At 41.0% G+C, this 16,188-nt stretch overlaps 1 protein-coding gene across 1 annotated transcript in view; it reads left to right on the top strand.

The window, feature by feature from the left end:
* LOC144497379 (nardilysin-like) overlaps nucleotides 1-16,188 on the top strand; it is an 85,657-nt gene that overhangs the window by 31,963 nt on the left and 37,506 nt on the right. Inside the window, exons 12-15 of the mRNA XM_078218559.1 lie at nucleotides 14,616-14,736; nucleotides 14,943-15,001; nucleotides 15,452-15,506; nucleotides 15,616-15,720. Of these exons, the coding sequence (XP_078074685.1) occupies nucleotides 14,616-14,736; nucleotides 14,943-15,001; nucleotides 15,452-15,506; nucleotides 15,616-15,720 (340 nt within the window). The remainder of the gene's footprint in view (nucleotides 1-14,615; nucleotides 14,737-14,942; nucleotides 15,002-15,451; nucleotides 15,507-15,615; nucleotides 15,721-16,188) is intronic.

Below are 16,188 nucleotides of genomic sequence, written 5' to 3'. Positions count from 1 at the left end.
AAGGTAACGAGAGAGTGCAGAATGTAGTGTTACAGTCATAGCTAAAGTGTAGAGAAAGATCAACTTAATGTGATGTACGTCCATTCAAAAGTCTGGCAGCAGGGAAGAAGCTGTTCTTGAGTCGGTTGATATGTGACCTCAGACTTTTGTATCTTTTTCCCGACAGAAGAAGGTGGAAGAGAGAATGGGGTGTGTGGGGTCTTTAATTATGCTCGCTGCTTTGCTAAGGCAGTGGGAAGTGTAGACAGAGTCATGGATGGGAGGCTGGTTTGCGTGATGGATTGGGCTACGTTCACATCCTTTTGTAGTTTCTTGCGGTCTTAGGCAGAGCAGGAGTCATACCAAACTGTGATACAATCGGAAAGAATGCTTTCTATGGTGCGTCTGTAGAGGTTGGTGAGAGCCATAGCTAACGTGCCAAATTTCCTTAGTCTTCTAAGAAAATAAAGGCGTTGGTGGGCTTTCTTAACTATAGTGTCGGCATGGGGGGGACCAGGACAGGTTGTTGGTGATCTGGACACCTAAAAACTTCAAGCTTTCGACCATTTCTACTTCATCCCCGTTGATGTAAACGGGCATGTTCTCCACTATGCTTCCTGAAGTTGATGACAATCTCCTTTGTTCTGTTGACATTGAGGGAGAGATTATTGTCATTGCACCAGTTCACCAGATTCTCTATCTCATTCTTGTACTCTGTCTCGTCATTGTTTGAGATCCAACCCACTACATTGGTGTTGCCAGCAAACTTGAAAATCGAGTTGGAAGAGAATTTGGCTACACAGTCATATGTGTATAAGGCATATAGTAGGGGGCTGAGAACACAGTCTTTTTGGGCACCGGTGTTGAGGATGATCGTGGAGGAGGTGTTGTTACCTCTCCTTACTGATTGTAGTCTGTGGGTTAGGAAGTTCAGGACCCAGTCGCAAATGGAGGAGCCCAGGCCATGGTTTTGGTGATGAGTTTTGTAGAAATAATGGTGTTGAAGGCAGAGCTGTAGGTGTTTTGGTGTCCTTTATCTGAGGAAGGATGTCCTTGCGGTCTTGGGCAGAGCTGGAGTACTGCGAAGGTTAACCAGGCTGATTTCCTGGGATGGCAGGTCTGTCATATGAGGGGAGGCCAAGTCGGTTCGGATTATATTCACTGGAGTTTAGAAGAATGAGAGCGGATCTCATAGAATCGTATAACATTCTAACAGGATTAGACAGGGTAGATTCAGAAAGAATGTTCCCAGTGGTGGGGGAGTCCAGAACTAGTGGTCATAGTTTGAAGAAAAGGGGTAAACCTTTTAGAACTGAGGTGAGGAGAAATTTCTTCACGCAGAGGATGGTGAATGTGTGGGATTCACTACCACAGAGTAGTTGAGGCCATTGTGATTTCAAGAAGCTCTTGGGTTGAAAGGGATCAAGGGATATGGGAGGAAAGGGGATCAGGATATTGAATTTGATGATCAGCCATGATCAAAATGAATGGTGGAGCAGACTCGAAGGGCCGAATGGCCTACTCCTGCTTCTAGTTTCTATGTTTCAATGCAAACCATGTGTCGTTAATGGAGAGCAAATAAATGATGTATGTCTTCTTAAGGTCTGTGAAATTAAAATCACATCTCTCAATTACAAGTATGTACAATGCATTACAATGAACTAACTTTGGTGTTTAAATTTGACATTTAACTTGGTAAGTGTCAGGTTGTTGTATGTTGTGGGTATCAGTTATATTACCCTACAACAATTTTCTCTTGTTTTCTGGTTGACATTGATTCGCATATCTTCATGTCTAATACCTATTAGCATTTTAATCACAGAATCGCTACAGTGTAGAAGGAGGCCATTTGGCCCATTGAGTCTGTACCAACAACAATCTCACCCTGACACTAAGGGGCAATTTGGCATGGCCAGTCCACCTTCAAGAAGAAGAAGAACAAGTTGCATTCTACAAAAATAATTTACAACATGGATGAAAAGAATTACAACTGTGAAGAGGAGAATGTCCAGAAATATGATCAAGAGTTCCAACTGAACATCTTATCTAACCCTCACATCTTTGGAGTGTGGGAGGAAACCAGAGCACCCAGAGGAAACCCACGTACATGCGGGGAGAACGTGCAAACTCCACAGACTGTCACCCAAGATTGGAATTGAACTGGGGTCCCTGGCACCTGTGAGGTAGCAGTGCTAACCACCGTGCCACCCATTATTGAATTATTGAACATAACGGCTTTGAATTAAACTAAAGTTTAGTCTGAATGCTGATCTTTAAACTGAGGACATGGGATGAATGGCTGCGTATGAGGAAACACTTGATTTGTTGTGGATTGCTGATTTGTGGCACACCCTATGCCCCAGCCCTTGTATGTGATTGGCCATGGTCAGTTGGCTACTACATTGTGGGGTGTTTATGAGCAATCGATTGAGCTGAAAAGAAGTGGGTGTGCCTTGGAATTGTCTCATTGAAATGTGCCGTGTTACTGAACAAGTTGGAAATCATGGCTCTAGAGACTGAGAATGGGGAAACAGTAATAGAAAATAAGGTAATGGCAGATGAATTGAACAGGAACAGATATTTTCTGTCTTCACTGTAGAGGATACAAAGAACATCGCAGGAATAATTGTGAATCGGAGGTGATGGGGAGGGAGAGAACTTGAAATAATTACACTCACCGGGGAAAGGATACTGAGAATTATTAGAACTAAAAGCTGACAAATACTCAGATCCTGATGGAATTCATCTTAGGGACTTAAAAGAAGTGGCTGCTGAAATAGTAAATGCATTGGTTTTGGTTTTCTAAAATTCCCTAAATTCTGGGAGGTCCCATAAGATTGGAAAAGAGTGAATATGGCTCATCTATTCAAAAAAGTAAGGAGACAAAGTAAGAAACTATAAGCCAGTTATCTTAACATCACTTGGAGGAAATTGCTGCAATCTACCTTTAAGGAGGTTATAGTGGGATATTTGGGGAAATCTCAGTACAATTGAGCAGAATCAGCACGATTTTTGACTAACTTATTAGAGTTCTTTGAGGAAGTAACAAGCAAGATGGATAAAGGGAAACCCGTGGATGTTCTGTACTTAGTTTCAGAAGACATTTGACAAGATGACACATCAAAGGTTACCATACAAGATAAAAGCTCATGTTAAGGGGGTAATATATTAGCATAGAATGAAAGTTGGTTAGCTTAAAGGAACCAGAGAGTAGTGATGTGGGTCCTTTTAGATTTGATGTGGAGTTCACGGGCGGTCACGGGCATTCGGCCTCTGATATTCGGGTAAGCGTTCTCCAAGGCGGCCTTCGCGACACACAACAGCGCAGAGTCGCTGAGCAGAAACTGATAGCCAAGTTCCACACACACGAGGACGGCCTCAACCGGGATATTGGGTTCATGTCACACTATTTGTAACTCCCACAGTTGCGTGGACCTGCAGAGTTTCACTGGCTGTCTTGTCTGGAGACAATACACATCTTTTTAGCCTGTCTTGATGCTCTCTCCACTCACATTGTTTCGTTTCTTAAAGACTTGATTAGTTGTAAGTATTCGCATTCCAACCATTATTCATGTAAATTGAGTCTGTGTCTTTATAAGCTCTGTTTGTGAACAGAATTCCCACTCACCTGAAGAAGGGGCTTAGAGCTCCGAAAGCTTGTGTGGCTTTTGCTACCAAATAAACCTGTTGGACTTTAACCTGGTGTTGTTAAACTTCTTACTCCTTTTAGATTAGCAAGCTGTGATGAGTGGAATGTCACAGGGACCAGTGCTGTGAGTGTCAACCATTTACAGTTTATATCAATGACTTGGATGACTGGACAGAATGTATGGTTTCTAAATTTGTTCATGACACAAAGATAGGGTAGGAAAGTAAATTGTGAATAAGACAGGAGTCTGAGAAAGGACATAGATGGCAGAATTCTTGTCGTATAGAGGGATTTGGGTGTCCTGGTACATGAATCAGGAAAAGTTAGTGTTATTATATCGATGTGGTTCCATGATTGCTTTAAGAGCAGGTCACATGACTTGATCATGAAGTAATTGGGTGTTTCACAGGCTTCAGTCTCAATTTCATGTTTTGCTCTGTGCAGAGTACATCTCTTTCAGTAAACATTGAATCTACTGACATGTGCAAACCACATCCTTTTTGTTTAAAACCCACAGCTCCTAACATAGTTAGGACATTACAAAAATAAAATTGGTGATTTTGTTTCATCGAGAACATTGAGAAAAGATTGTAAGTAGAGAAAAAACATTGTGTGTCTCTGCACTTAGAATGTCATAGGGGAAAATCAACAAGATTAAAGATAGGCCAAGTAAGGGAACAAAAGGTGGAAGCTCTATTGTGGGATTTTAAAAGGTCAGTGAAGGGTGAGGTTCCAGGTAATATTTGAAAAGAAGGGATGCTTTGCTGTACGGCAGGGGCCGTTTGAGGGGAAAAAAATGCATCAAGTCAACAGTCTCCAGGGTAAAAAAAAAAAGGGAGTACCGGGAAAATAGTTTAAAAAAAATATATACTGAGCAGTCTCAAATTGCTAGTGCCTGCAAGAGAAATGGCAGGTCAATTAGGAGCTATGGGACCTTTCAATGAAGCAAGTTAATCATGGGGTTCCTATGCAAAGTGTTTTCAGTACTTCGTACTAGTGAATAAAATTGAAGACTAGTTGCTCATACCAGCTTTCCTCCATACAATAAAAAATATAACTTTCAATTTGCTCTGGAACTTGGCTCACCCAGCAAAGCCAGGAACCAAACATTATGACGACTTGAGAAAGATCCTTGAAGAGCATTACTCTCCAAAACCATTGATCGTCACAGAATGGTTCAGGTTCCACTGAAGGAATCAAGTGGAAAATGAAAGCATTGCTCAGTTTGTGAAGACCTTAAAAAGGCTGATACAGCATTGTGAGTTCTTAGATGATTCTCTTCGAGATGGTTTGTGGACTCTAAAATTCGGCTATCCAAAGAAGATTGCTTACTGAATGTGCTTTGACTTTAAAGATAGCAGTGGAAATCGCAGTGTCGATGGAACTGGCTGCTAAAGAGGATTCGCAATTTGGTGCAGGAATGCAGATCCACAAGTTGGGAACTGCCCATAAGAAAACAAAACAGCAACAAGCATGTCACAGTTGTGCCAAAATGGATCATTCAGTGAATGAATGCTGGAGCAAGGATAATTAATGTAAGAATTGTGGCAAAATGGATCACATTGCAAAAGCTTGTTGGGCTAGACCAGCTTTCCCGGAGAAGAATATTCAGAAGAAGAATCTGGGTACTTTCAAGAAGAACAAGTTGCATTCTACAAAAATAATTTACAACATGGATGGAAAGAATTACAACTGTGAAGAGGAGAATGTCCAGAAACAGGTATACTGAATTGGATACTGTTGTGGGAGATGCTTTACCTGGGACAAGCTGCGACAGCCGGAACTCTGATACTGAGTCTGGTTCTACAGCGCAAAAGGGTGGGATGAAGAAGAGGAGAGCAGTAGTGATAGGGGACTCAATGGTCAGAGGTACGGACAGGAGGTTCTGTGGTCGGGACAGAGACTCCCGCATGGTTTGTTGCCTCCCAGGTGCCAAGGTCAGCGATGTCTCTGATCGCGTGCACAGCATTCTAAAGTGGGAAGGTGATCAGCCAGATGTCGTGATACACATCGGTACAAATGACGTAGGAAGGAAGAGTGAGGAGGTCCTAAAGAGTGAGTACAAAGAGCTTGGAAGGAAGTTAAAATGCAGGACCCCGAGGGTAGTAATCTCAGGATTGCTACCTGAGCCACATGCCAGTGAGGGCAGGAGTAGGATGCTTGGGCAGATGAACACGTGGCTGAGGAACTGGTGCAGGGGGCAGGGTTTCCAAATCTTGGATCATTGGGACCTCTTCTGGGACAGGTGGGACCTGTACAAGAGAGACGGGTTACACCTAAACTACAAGGGGACCAATATACTTGCAGGGAGATTTGCTAGTGTTATTGGGGAGCGTTTAAACTAGATTTGCAGAGGATGGGAACCAGAGTGCCAGAGCAGATAGTGGAGCAGGGGTAAAAAGACAGGTTAGTTCAAGCAAAATCACAAATGGAAGGGTAGAGTGTGGTGGAAATAATCTTTTGAGGTGTGTCTATTTCAATGCCAGGAGTATTGTGGGGAAGGCAGATGAGCTGAAGGCGTGGATAGACACATGGAAATATGACATTATAGCCATTAGTGAAACTTGGCTACAGGAGGGGCAGGACTGGCAGCTCAATGTTCCAGGGTTCCAATGTTTCAGGCGGGATAGAGGCAGAGGGATAAAAGGTGGGGGGGTGGCATTGTTGGTCAGGGAAAATGTTACAGCGGTACTCAGGCAGGATAGATTAGGGAGCTTGTCTACAGAGGCCCTATGGGTGGAGCTGAGAAACAGGAAAGGTATGACCACATTAATGGGGTTGTATTATAGACCACCCAATAGTCAGCGAGAATTGGAGGAGCAAATCAGCGGAGAGATAGCTGACAACTGCAAGAAACAAAGTTGTGATAGTAGGGGATTTTAATTTTCCACATATAGATTGGGACTCGCATACTGTTAAAGGTTTAGACGGGGTAGAGTTTGTAAAATGTGTTCAGGAGAATTTTCTACATCAGTATATAGAGGTGTCAACTAGAGAGGATGCGATATTGGATCTCCTATTGGGAAATGAGTTAGGGCAGGTGATGGATGTGAGTGTGAGGGAACACTTTGGATCCAGTGATCATAATGCCATTAGTTTCAACCTGATCATGGATAAGGATAGATCTGGTCCTCGGGTTGAAGTTCTGAACTGGAAAAAGGCCAAATTTGATGAAATGAGAAGGGATCTGGGAAGTGTGGATTGGCACAGGCTGTTCTCTGGTAAGGATGTAAATGGAAAGTGGGAGGCCTTCAAAGGAGAAATTTTGAGAGTGCAGAGTTTGTATGTTCCTGTCAGGATTAAAGGCAAAGTAAATAGGAATAAGGAACCTTGGTTCTCGAGGGAGATTGTAACACTGATTAAGAAGAAGAGAGAGTTGTATGAAATGTACAGGCAGCAAGGAACAGATCAGATGCTCGAGGAGTATAAAAAGTGCAAGAAGGTACTTAAGAGGGAAATCAGGAGGGCTAAAAGAAGACATGAGGTTGCTTTGGCAGACAGAGTGAAGGAAAATCCAAAGAGCTTCTATAGGTATGTTAGGAGCAAAAGGATAGTGAGAGATAAAATTGGTCCTCTTGAAGACCAGAGTGGTAGACTGTGTATGGAACCAAAAGAGATGGGGGAGATACTAAATGGTTTTTTTGCATCCGTATTTACTGAGGAAACGGGCATGGAGTCTACGGAAATAGGGCAAACAGGTAGGGAGGTCATGGAACCTTTACAGATTAAAGGGGAGGAGGTGCTCGCTGTCTTGAGGCAAATCAGAGTGGATAAATCCCCAGGACCAGACAGGGTATTCCCACGGACCTTGAGGGAAGCTAGTGTTGAACTTGCAGGGGCCCAGGCAGACATATTTAAAATGTCAGTATTCACGGGGGAGGTGCCGGATGATTGGAGGGTGGCTCATGTTGTTCCGTTGTTTAAAAAAGGTTCCAAAAGAAATCCGGGAAATTATAGGCCAGTAAGTTTGACGTCGGTGGTGGGCAAGTTATTGGAAGGTGTGATAAGGGATAGGATCTACAAATATTTGGATAGACAGGGACTTATTAGGGAGAGTCAACATGGCTTTGTGCGTGGTAGGTCATGTTTGACCAATCTATTAGAGTTTTTTGAGGAGGTTACCAGGAAAGTGGATGAAGGGAAGTCGGTGGATGGTGTCTACCTGGATTTCAGCAAGACCTTTGACAAGGTCCCTCATGGGAGGTTAGTTAGGAAGGTTCAGCCGCTAGGTATACATGGGGAGGTAGTAAATTGGATTAGACACTGGGTCAATGGATAAACCTGTTGGACTTTAACCTGGTGTTGTGAGACTTCTTACCGTATCAATGGAAGAAGCCAGAGAGTGGTTGTGGAGGATTGCTTCTCTGAGTGGAGGCCTGTGACTAGTGGTGTGCCGCAGGGATCGGTGTTGGGTCCATTGTTGTTTGTCATCTATATCAATGATCTGGATGATAATGTGGTAAATTGGATCAGCAAGTTTGCTGATGATACAAAGATTGGAGGTGTAGTGGACAGTGAGGAAGGCTTTCAAAGCTTGCAGAGGGATTTGGACCAACTAGAAAAATGGGCTGAAAAATGGCAAATGGAATTTAACGCAGACAAGTGTGAGATATTGCACATTGGAAGGACAAACCAAAGTAGAACGTACAGGGTAAATGGTTGGACTCTGAAGAGTGCAGTTGAACAGAGGGATCTGGGAATACAGGTACAGAATTCCCTAAAAGTGACGTCACAGGTGGATAGGGTCATAAAGAGTGCCTTTGGTACATTGGCCTTTATAAATCAGAGTATCGAGTATAAAAGTTGGAGTGTTATGGTAAGGTTATATAAGGCATTGGTGAGGCCGAATTTGGAGTATTGTGTACAGTTTTGGTCACCTAGTTACAGGAAGGATGTAAATAAGGTTGAAAGAGTGCAGAGAAGGTTCACAAGGATGTTGCCGGGACTTGAGAAGCTGAGTTACAGAGAGACATTGAATAGGTTGGGACTTTATTCCCTGGAGCGTAGAAGATTGAGGGGAGATTTGATAGAGGTGTATAAGATTTTGATGGGTATAGTTAGAGTGAATGCAAGCAGGCTTTTTCCGCTGTGGCCAGGGGAGAAAAAAACCAGAGGGCATGGGTTAAGGGTGAAAGGAGAAAAGTTTAAAGGGAATATTAGGGGGGGCTTCTTCACGCAGAGAGTGGTGGGAGTGTGGAATGAGCTGCCGGATAAAGTGGTAAATGCTTTTAACATTTAAGAAAAACACTTTTAATATTTAAGAAAAACTTGGATGGGTTCATGGATGAGAGGGGTGTGGAGGGACATGGTCCAAGTGCAGGTCAGTGGGACTAGGCAAAAAATGGTTCGGCACAGACAAGAAGGGCCAAAAGGCCTGTTTTTGAGCTGTAATTTTCTATGGTTTCTAAATATGATCGAGTTCCAACTGAACATCTTATCTATACAGGGCGAATCACATAGATTCTGGGTAATTCCGAAGTTTAAGTGAACAGCCTATTAGAATGGGAGTTGACACTGATGCTGCTGTTTTTTTAATTCCTGACGACGACATACCAACAAAAGCTGAAGCATCTTCCTTTAAAACCAGCTGGAATGAATTTCAGGACTTAGAAAAGATAGTGCTGTTAAAAAGTAACACCGTGGTCAACATAGAGTTGGGTGGACAAACAGCAAAGATGCCTCTCCCTATGGTCCATGATAATTTTCCAGCTCAAATTAGGAGATTATGATTGGAGAAGATAAAGCTTAACTTGAATGCTGGTCAATGTCAAAATAGACCCACAGCACCTTCTGCATAAATGCAAGAGTGTAAGCTAAGTATCTCTTTGAATAATGAAGGGAGTTCAAGTGATACTAAAGATTAAGCCTAGTAGTCGATCAAAAAGTCTCAAAGCAAGAGTGATGCTGTATGCAATTCGTCCCAAGGTACCTAAAAAGAGGGCAATTCGTCCCAAGGTTGAAGAAGAATTAAAATGACTTGTTAATACTGTGTTAGATCCAGTTACAATGAGTGAGTGGGCTATCCCCATCATACCTGTCATGAAACCAGATGGTTCTGTTCGTATTTATGGTGATTTTAAAACAACCATAGATCCAGTGTTTTGTGCTGATCAATATCCACTTCCTTTAATTGCTTGCTGGGTTATCAGGTGGGCAGAAATACAACAAGATTGATCTTTCATAAGCAATGGATGAATGTAGCCGCTGAATCATTGCTTACTGTCATTACAAGGGTCATTTTTGTTATAAAAGATTGCCTTTTGGAAGAACATCTGCATTAGCCCTACTCTAAAAGATCAATGGATCAGAATTTAAGTGGTTTCTCTGGTGTACACTGTTACCTGGATGGTATTCTAATTTCAGGGCCAAGTGAACAAGAACACTTGAATAATTTAGAAGCAACATTGGAACCTCTTCAAGCACATGGTGCGTATCAAGAAAGAAAAGTGTGGGTTTTTTTCCAGTTCCAGATACTGGATATCAGCCCAGTATTTGGGTCACATTGATGGCAAAGGTCAACATAAAACACCTTTTAAAAAAAAAGGAAGCTATTTTTAATGTGACGCAATTGAACATAATTTAAGAACTAGGAGCAGGAGTAGACAATTCAGCCCTCAGTCCTGCTCTGCCATTCAATACGACCATGGCTGATCTGATCTTGGCCTCAACTCCACTTTTCTACCCGTTCTGCGTAACCCTTCAACCTTCTACTAATTAAAAATCTGCCTATTTACTCAATATCCCGGCATCCTCTGCACTCTTGGGGTAGCGCATTCCACAGATTCACAACCCTTTGAGAGAAGTAGCTTTTCCTCCTCTGTTTTAAATTTGCTACTTCTTATCCTAAAACTATAACCTCTTGTCCTAGATTTACCACGAAAGGAAGCATTCGCTCTACATCCATTGAGGTCCTTTTTGGATTTGTAAATAATTGTGCCGATGTGTTTCTAAATTAACTACATTATTGAAGCCATTACATAATTTTGCTACGTGTGAAGCAGTCATGGAACTGGACACCAGAATGAGAGAGAGCATACAAGAATGTCAAAGATGCTTTGCAGAAATCTCAAGTATTGGCTCATTTTAATCCCACCATTACTGCTTGTTTGTGACACTTCACCTTATGGACATGGGGCAGTTATTTCTCATATTATGCCTTCAGAAGAAGAATGACCAATAATCATTGTTTTGCATACTCTTACTAGTGCTGAATCAAACTATGATTAGCTAGAAAAAAAGCATTGAATATAATTTTTGGCGTACAATAGTTTAATTATTTATATGGTCATCATTTCACATTGACTGGTCACTCGACCTTTAATTACATTTTTGGGCCATATAAAGGCATAGGGCAGAATTTTGCCAAAACAATTCTCAGTATCATAAGGGTGAGAAAATGGAGTCCTCTGAGCCGGTCTTTTCGGTGAGTGCTTGTGTGCCATTCCATGGGGCACCCCGATCCGCCAGTGAACCGATGCGGGTCAGGGACAACAGGAGCCTCTCAATGAATTCTCTGCCGGGTCCTCGACATTGGGGTAGGGGGAAGCAGCTGTGCTGAACCTGCTAATCACATGGCAAATCAGACAATCTTATGTTAATGAGCTTGGACGTGAAGCCGTTCTTGCCAGTGGTGCAAATCAGATTTTTGGTCTCTTGCCATCTACCCGGATCGCCATGCTGATTGTCAGGCGCGGTGAGCTGGTAAGATCATGCTCATACTGTCATTAGCTGCTAGTTGATTGAAAAGATGGTTACTGTTGTTATCTGCACACTCCTACGATATAAGGTATCGTCCATCAGAGTGCCATGCTAATGCTGATGCATTATCCCACTTACCTTTACCTATTGAGCAGATGTCACCAACTAGTTTTGCTAATATTCTTTATTTTTTGCTAGTAGATCATTTGCTTGTGACAGCTTCTCAAGTTCAGAGACATAGCAGAAATGATCCCATGATGGGGAAGGTGTTGGATATGGTATTGAAAGGAACAATATCTGCAACGCATCATCCACATCCTAATTTGCACCCATATGTGTCAAGAAAACTTGAGTTGACTGTTCGAGGTAGATGTCTATAGTGGGGAATCCGTGAGTGATCATTCCTCCTGGCCTGCGTGGAAGACTTCTTGAACAACTACGTGAAGGACATCTTGGTATAGCCTGGATGAAGGAATTCGCATATAGTTATTTTTGGTGGCCAAGTCTGGATATTCTGATTGAAGAAAAAGTGGGACAGTGTTAATCCTGTGCACGAATAAGAAATACACCACCATTGTCTCCTTTACACCTTTAGAAGTGGTCTAAAATGCCATGGCAATGATTGCATGTATCATTGTAGATGTATGTAGATTTTGCTAATCCGTTGGAGGGTTACATGTTCTTGGCCATCATTGATGCACACTCAGTGGTCAAAAGTTGTCATGAAATCTACTACAACTGAAGAAGCCACTGGAAAACTTGACCGTTTCTGCAAGAATTGTAAACCAGAACAGATTGTTAGCGATAATGGTTCACAGCTTACTTCAAGTTTGAGGATTTTCTCAAAGTAAATAGTATTCAGCATGTAAGATCCACATCTTAGTGGATTAGCTGAAAGAATCTGACAATCCTTGAAACATTCTTTAAAAACTTCAAGAGAGCAAGTTTGTACTCGCATCATGGCAGTAGCTTATTGGCATCTTACAGAAACAATACTCATGTGACTATCCAACGTTCACCTGCATTACTACTCTTAGAAAGAAAGTTGAGAAGTACGTTTGAATTGTTATTACCTCCAGAAACTTCAGAGATAATAGAGCGTCAACAACAATCAAGTTGCTAGTCGAGATGTGATGGCAAAACAACGTTCATTTCAACAGGGAGATCGAGTGTTAGCACATAATTATGCCACAAGTGAGAAACGGGTACCAGCCATAGTTTTAGCAAAGATAGGTCCAATTTCTTACACGGTTCAAATCAAAGATGAACTAGTTTGGTGATGTCATGCTGACCAATTGTTGTCATCTTGAAATGATTTCTCAGAATAATCTCCAGAAGCACCAACTTCTTTAGTCCTTAGTGTTGTGAATACTACTATAGAAGACTTAGTTGAACATGAGTTGCTTGATGATTGTGTCTCTGCAACTCTACCACATGTGATAGATGCAGAATTAGTTCCAAGTGAATAAGTGTTTCCTGAAGTTCCAAATCATACTTCTGGGGTCAAGGAAAGCCAAATTGAAGAGCGTCATATGCAATTAAAGATGAATAGATGTCCTCCTGATTGACTATCTTATTGACTGTGTATAATTAATGGTACATAGTATTGTGTCTAAAATATCATCGATTCTGTGTATAACATCGTAGTAATTTGTTGTCATGACCACTGAAGTAAAGGGGAGGGATGTCATATATTTAAAAGGGTTGCATGATTGGTTTAAGAGCAGATCACATGATTTGATCAGGAGGCTGTTAGATGTTTCACAGGCTTCTGTCTTGGTTTTGTTTTCTGTAATGTGCAGAGCGCATCTCTTTCAATAAACCTGTTGCATGTTACTTTGAATCTACGTGTGCAAACCACATCTTTTAGTTTTGTTTAAAACCCGCAACCTCTACCAGAGTTAGGACATTACAATTAGTATGTTGGTACAGCATGTGATTAGGAAGGCAAATTGAATGGTGTTGCTTATTGCGCTGGGAATGGTAAACAAAAGTAGGAGTCTTTTGCTACAGTTGTACAGGGTGTTGATGAGACCACTTCTGGCTAACAGTTTTGATCTCCGTATTTAAGAAAGGATATAAACGTATTAGAATCTGTTCAGATACCTGGGATGGGAGCAGGTTATCTTAAGAGGATAGGTTGGTTAGGCTGGACCCAAATCAATTGAATTTAAATGATTTTGAGAGGTGATCTTGAAACATGCAAGATCCTGAAGGGACTTGACAAGCTGGATACTGAAAGGATGTTTCACCTTGTGTGAGAGATTAGAACTAGGGGACACGGTTTAAAAATAATTTGTCTGTTTGTATGTATCAGGATACGGAGTTAGGTGTTCAGTGGGGCCTTCTGTTTCCTGCTTGTGCAGTAGGAAAGTCCTGCCACTAGCAAAAGCAGGCTTGCAGAGATTCACCACTATAATGATATGTGATTTCAGAAGCTCCAAAGCAGATGCCAGCTCTGCAGAAGGTGTCAGTAGAGATCATCACCACTAACTAGAGACAATTCATGTGCAACACTTTTGACAGACTTTGCCTTTCCAGAATTGGCTTGTTCAGCCTTCAAAAGGAATGCAGCAGATAATCTCATTTGACCAAATTTCTGAGGCCGCATTCCCATCTTCTTCCATAAATGGACTGATGATAATCATACTTTTGGAGTAATTAGCCCCTATTGGTGCAATCTCTTGTATAACATGCTGTTCCTTTTACAGTTTTCAAAGTTTAAGTTAACTCACAATGTGAAATTAAATTTAATTTGAGATACTTGCCTGCGACATGCCAGAAAATTCCACTCAGCAAATTTCCAGCTTCTCCACTCTACTGTCCATGGTGGCAGAGTGGATAGCATTGCTGCCTCAGTGCGCCAGGACCCTGGGTTCAATTCCGACCTCAGTTGACTGTGTGGAGTGCCAGGTGAAACTTAGATGTGCAGGTTAGATTGATTGGCCATGCTAAAATGGACCATTAGTGTCAGGGGGATTAGTGGGATAAATATGTGGGGTTGAGGGGACTGGGTCTGGGTGGGATTGTTTGTTAGTATAGGTTTGATGGGCAGAATGGCTTCCTACGCTGTAGGCATTCTATAATATTTTGCTGCCTCTATTTTCCTGCACTTGGACCTAGTGGGAACAAATTCAAGCCCAAGATTTACCAGACTCCACCCCCACTCGCAGTGTATTGTGTCCTGTGAACACAGAGCACCGCTGATGTACACACTGGCCTCATTTTGTGCTAAATTTACTGAAAAAAATTTGCTATATGTTTATTTGTCGTCACATTTTTTTTTCAGGTGTTTAGCTCTTGCCTTATTTGGAGGAAATGGTGAAACTGGATTTGAACAGAATTCAACATATTCAGTGTTCAATATTTCCATTACGTTAACTGATGATGGCTATCATCTGTTCTATGAGGTAAAGGCAATCAGTAGTGATTATTTATTTAACTATATTCATTTTCAGTAATGCTTCCAGAATGCTTTACTCTTTGGTCTACAGATTGCTAATTACTAGTAAATTACTTTGATTTAAAACAAATTATTCTTATTGCTAATTTATGGGCATTAAATGCCAATCAAATACATTTCCTACATAAAGTTTTTGTTTTGCTTTAAACTTAGGTTGCACATATCGTGTTTCAGTATATGAAAATGCTACAGAAACTTGGAACACAGGAAAGGTAATTTTTTTTTAGTTGTGTGCTGTTTATATATTTGTTCATAAAATGTACAGAGTAAACCTTATTTGCCATTGTGATTTAATCAGATATGTAAAATGCTGGTGAAATTGAAAAAATATCCTGAATCCTAGTTTCCACTAAACTTTTGCCACCTGTCTTTAAATGGTTTACTTAGGTTGAGGGTGTTGTTAATAGTTGCTGATAACTATTAGTATTGTTCCCAATTGACCATTTATATGTCAGACTTGGTGACCAGCATTGGTGGGAACTCAATCATAGAGGAGGGAAAGCGGATCATAAGATGGTTACAAACGAAGAATCCCACTCGCACATCATACTGCATCCATTTTAGTCATTAAGCTATTAGAGCTGCTTTGTTTTCTGTTCTAAGCAGTATTAAATATATTTATATATAATAGTGTAATTTAACATTATATAATTTTCCTTTAGAATTTACAGAGAGATTCAGAAGATTGAAGATAATGAATTCCATTACCAGGAACAGGTATAAGTTTTATTTCCCTTCCTCTATCAGCTCTATAATTTTCTACTAATTAATTAGCAAGATATTAAAATAGAGCTGAGATTCTGACCTTTTGATATTATTTCCTTAGACTGATCCCATTGATTTTGTCGAAAATGTTTGTGAAAATATGCAGCTTTTCAAAAAGGAAGATTTCCTTACTGGAGATCAATTGCTGTTTGACTACAAACCAGAGGTAAATGACGAGGTGTTAATTGTTACATCTATATACTAAAAAACTGCTTTTGCTTTAATTAGATTTGCATCATAATGTACCTGGGACTTGATAGGATTGAGGGTTATAGGTAAACCTATATATAGGCCTAGGTAGGTAGGGACATGATCGGCGCAACTTGTGGGCTGAAGGGCCTCTTTGTGCTGTAGTTTTTCTATGTTCTATAAAGTCTCAATATTATTATGTTTGTGTGATTCAAGCATATCTTAATTGTATGATTTGTATCTGGAAAGGAATTCTTGCCTTGAATTCAGTTCTATTGTACAATGGAATAAGGCAATTATTTCACCCTCCCAAGCAGTGATAGTTCCAGCAACTTTGGAAGTAGTTTTCAAATTAATTCTGTGTACATATAAAGCAATGATTTTTTAAAAAAAACCTTTTTGGTTGTAGGACTCCTTTTCAGATGAATTAATAATCACAGACCCC

This window comes from Mustelus asterias, chromosome 8 (assembly GCF_964213995.1).
Source record: "Mustelus asterias chromosome 8, sMusAst1.hap1.1, whole genome shotgun sequence".
NCBI lineage: Eukaryota > Metazoa > Chordata > Chondrichthyes > Carcharhiniformes > Triakidae > Mustelus > Mustelus asterias.
This window is presented reverse-complemented; position numbering and strand designations above follow the sequence as displayed.